General features: G+C 44.3%; 1 protein-coding gene across 1 annotated transcript; it reads right to left on the bottom strand.

Moving 5' to 3' along the window:
- Positions 1–1,934: 1,934 nt before the first annotated feature.
- LOC115621711 lies at positions 1,935–2,801 on the bottom strand. The gene has a single exon (XM_030515420.1). It carries the CDS (start codon positions 2,799–2,801, stop codon positions 1,935–1,937), a length of 867 nt encoding a protein of 288 aa, XP_030371280.1.
- Positions 2,802–3,464: the final 663 nt, after the last annotated feature.

The raw sequence follows: 3,464 nt of genomic DNA, 5'->3' as shown, positions 1-3,464 counted from the left end.
TATTAATTTTTTTGTTTTGTTTTTCTTCATTTTTTAATGACATGCATGTATGACAGAGAAAAGGTATTCGTTTTTTATGAGTGTAAAAAAAATTTACATTCTTTATGTGAGTTGCCCACATCTGCAGCTTCTACGCTTATTGTTGTTGCTGTTGTGAAAGTGTTGTACGATTCTTCTTAAGGAATATTTAAATTAAAGTAGACAGGCGACTTGGACGACGACGACTCTTTGTGGCTAGACCCGCAGCGCTTTCAAAGTTATAAACGAATATTTTTAAATGCAATTAAAAATAAGTTAAATACAGTGCAGAGGCTGCTGCAGGTGGCGCCAACAACAAATCGCCGACGATGCTGCCGACATTGTTACATACGAGCATATAAATATTTATATATATATATAAATAAATTAATAAAAACAAAAAATATTACAGTGAACTATTGTTATAGAAAACGTACACGCAAGAAAATGTTTCAGAGTATGCTGTGCGGTTGGTTTGTTTGTTTGTTGTTGTTTTTTTTTTTTTTTGGAAAGTAGAGCGTTAGAAAGTGACAGATAGACGAGCGTATAGATGAAGGTGCGCAGAGAAATGAGAAAGTTGAAGAGTTGAAGTGGAAGTTGAAGTTGAGTTGAGTTGTGAAAAGTCACGTTGACGATAGAAATGAGTTCAGTTTTGTGTGCTGGAGGTGAGGCAGGAAAAACTATGGCAAGTTATGGCGTGCATATTAACCAAAACTATGACTCAAGAGAGTGAGAAATAGAGAGAGACAGCGACAGTGTATAAAAGAGTCAAAGATAGAGAGAGAGAGTTTAGAACAGGAGAGTAGTAATACGTAGAGAAAGAGACAGTTGTATAGTGATAGTTTAAAGCTAGTAGTAGGCATGCTTGCTGTTGTTGTTGTTGTTGTAATGTAAGACTAGAATTGCATGTGAAATGTAGAAGTAGTTGAAATAGTAAAGTAGTATAGTATAGAGTCGATTGTAGAACGTAAGAGTAGCATAAGTTTTAAGATTTGTACGTTAGAGACGGCTGCATTGCAACCGACAAAGTTTTGGTATAGTCTTTAGAATGATAGTGATAGTTAGAGTAATGGAAGTAGATAGAGATGTAAAGAGACAGTGACAGTCGACAGTGACAGTTGACAGTGACAGTTGACAATGACAGTTGATAGTTGATAGGCGCGTCGTGACAGTATGAAGGAGTGCATGAGTTCTTCCAGTGACAATGACAGTAACAGATGCAGCGTCAATATAAGTGAGAGAAAAGAGAGTTAGAGAGTATGTAAGAGAGAGAGAGAGAGTGAGAGTGAGACAGATAGACAGAGGTTGTATAGCGTCAGTGCCATGTGCGTCAGGGTGTGCTGCAAAATAGAATTTTCGGCAGACCTGCTTAGACTTAACAATGTGCTTAAGGCTCAACGGCTTGCCTGACTTATTCTGAGTATTTGAAACGTTGTCCAAGTTCGTGCTTGTGTTTAGGTACCGACTTCAACTCTCGCTTGGTTTTTTACAACTTAAGCTTAGCTTTATAAGATACGACCTGTGGTTGGTTATTAGAGACGACAATATTAAAAAACTAAATGCACAAAATGCACAAAAGCTGCTGCTGCTCAGCTCAGCATTACAAACTTAACGTGGCTTCCCTTCCTCCTCTCCTATGTCCTCCTACTATGTCCTTTTCATCATTTTTTTGTCTTGGTTTTTCTTGATTTTTGTGCGTTTTTTTTTTGTGGAAAATAAATAAAAATAAATTAAATTAATAAATTAATTAAAACGAACGATAAATAATGTGTCTGTGTTTGTTCTCCTCAAGAGTCTGTTACGTCGTCGCCTCCTCAGGGGCGTGCGTTTGAGTCAGTGGTTGCTTGTGATGCGTTGTTTTGTTTAGTATGGTTGTTCCTTATGATCTCGGGGTTGTTATTATTGACTGAGCCATCTTAAGCCTGCTGGGGCTTCTGGGCACCGTAGGCCAAGTCCTGGGCATCGATGGAGCGGCCCCAGCCGCCATGTCCAGAGCTGCCATATGAAGCGGAAGCACCCGCATCGGCGCTGTAGCCGCTGCCGTACGAATCGTGGCTGACCGAGTGGCTGGCGCTGTGATGGGGATGGGCCACCACCTCATAGGTGACATGTTTCTCCTGCGAGAGCAGCTTCTTCAGGCCAATAACGGCCGACAGCACCAGCGCGATCTTACCAATCAACAGAGCCTTGCCGGCAATCAGAGCAATGGCGCCCAACAGCAGGGGCAGCAGAGCAGCAGCCTTCAGTGCGACAAGAGCGAGAATGGGGCCCAAGATTTTGGCAGCCTTCTTCTTCTTGCCACGGCTCTCCTCAGGCGCATTGGGATCGTTGGAGCCGAAGAGCGACTCGGAGGCATCTTCCAGAGCGCGACCAGTTGAGCTCACAGCCTGCACAATATCGGCGCCCTTCAGCTCAACCTTGATGGTGTGCGAGTTCAAGAAGCTGGAGATGCGATTGAGAGCCAACGACTCGAACGACTCATCGCCGGAGATGGAGCGTGCAGCCTCCTGGGCGGGCGCATCGGGGGAACGCACCACAGTCACACCCTCGGTCAGAGCAAACTGATCGCGAGCGCCGAGCACCTTGTCAACGAAGTTGAAGAGCTTGTACTTGACACACGACACCGAATCCTTGCGCAGGCAATCACTATAGATGCTATCCATAATGTCGTTGTCACCGCCACCGACTGCGTTGCGCGCATGGCCGCGCGTCTCCTCGGCGGGCAACGCCGTGGCCAAGGTGACCAAACACATGATACCGAAAATAACTATTTTGTTTGACATTTTGTTGGTGTTGTTGTAGTTGTGGTTGTTGTTGTTGTTAATTAAGCACTTATTCAAGTTTTTGTATAGTCCTTCAAGGGCTGCACACCACTTTGAATTATGTTTTATATTGTAATTAAAATTTTGCTTGATTGTTTGTACCGCACACAAAACGACGAACGCACTTTCTCTTTTTCGCTTGTCGCACCGTGCCACAAAAATTGTAATTTATTTTTCGGCTGCTGTGTTGCTGCTTTGACGAGTAAGGATGAAATGATACAATTTTCCAATGGACTCGACAATTTATATAGGCGGCATGCTCACAGCCGATGCCATAAGTGCCCGAAGAAACACAAAAAGAAGAAGCAGAAGCAAAAGCAGAAGTCGTAGCCAGCGAGTCGCAGCGCAGAGCCAACGAAAGCATTTCTTCTTCTCGGCCCCAAACTAGTCGTGCAAGTTTCTCGCCTAAGTCTTTCGTTTGGCAGCGGGCAACGGTAACGCACTGCCACTACCTCTGCAGCAGTCAGCAGTCGTCTTCGCCGCCGCGTCGAGGTCGACTTCCATGGCTTGGAAATATGTATGTTGCTACTATTATTTGCTATTGCTGCTGCTTGTAAGCCATGTGCTGCCTGTCTTCGAAGCGCGCTTCACTCACTCCTCTCTCGCTGCTTTCGTGGCGCGTTG

Source organism: Scaptodrosophila lebanonensis, unplaced genomic scaffold, assembly GCF_003285725.1.
Source record: "Scaptodrosophila lebanonensis strain 11010-0011.00,11010-0021.00 unplaced genomic scaffold, SlebRS2 tig00000024-arrow-pilon, whole genome shotgun sequence".
Classification (NCBI taxonomy): domain Eukaryota; kingdom Metazoa; phylum Arthropoda; class Insecta; order Diptera; family Drosophilidae; genus Scaptodrosophila; species Scaptodrosophila lebanonensis.
This window is presented reverse-complemented; position numbering and strand designations above follow the sequence as displayed.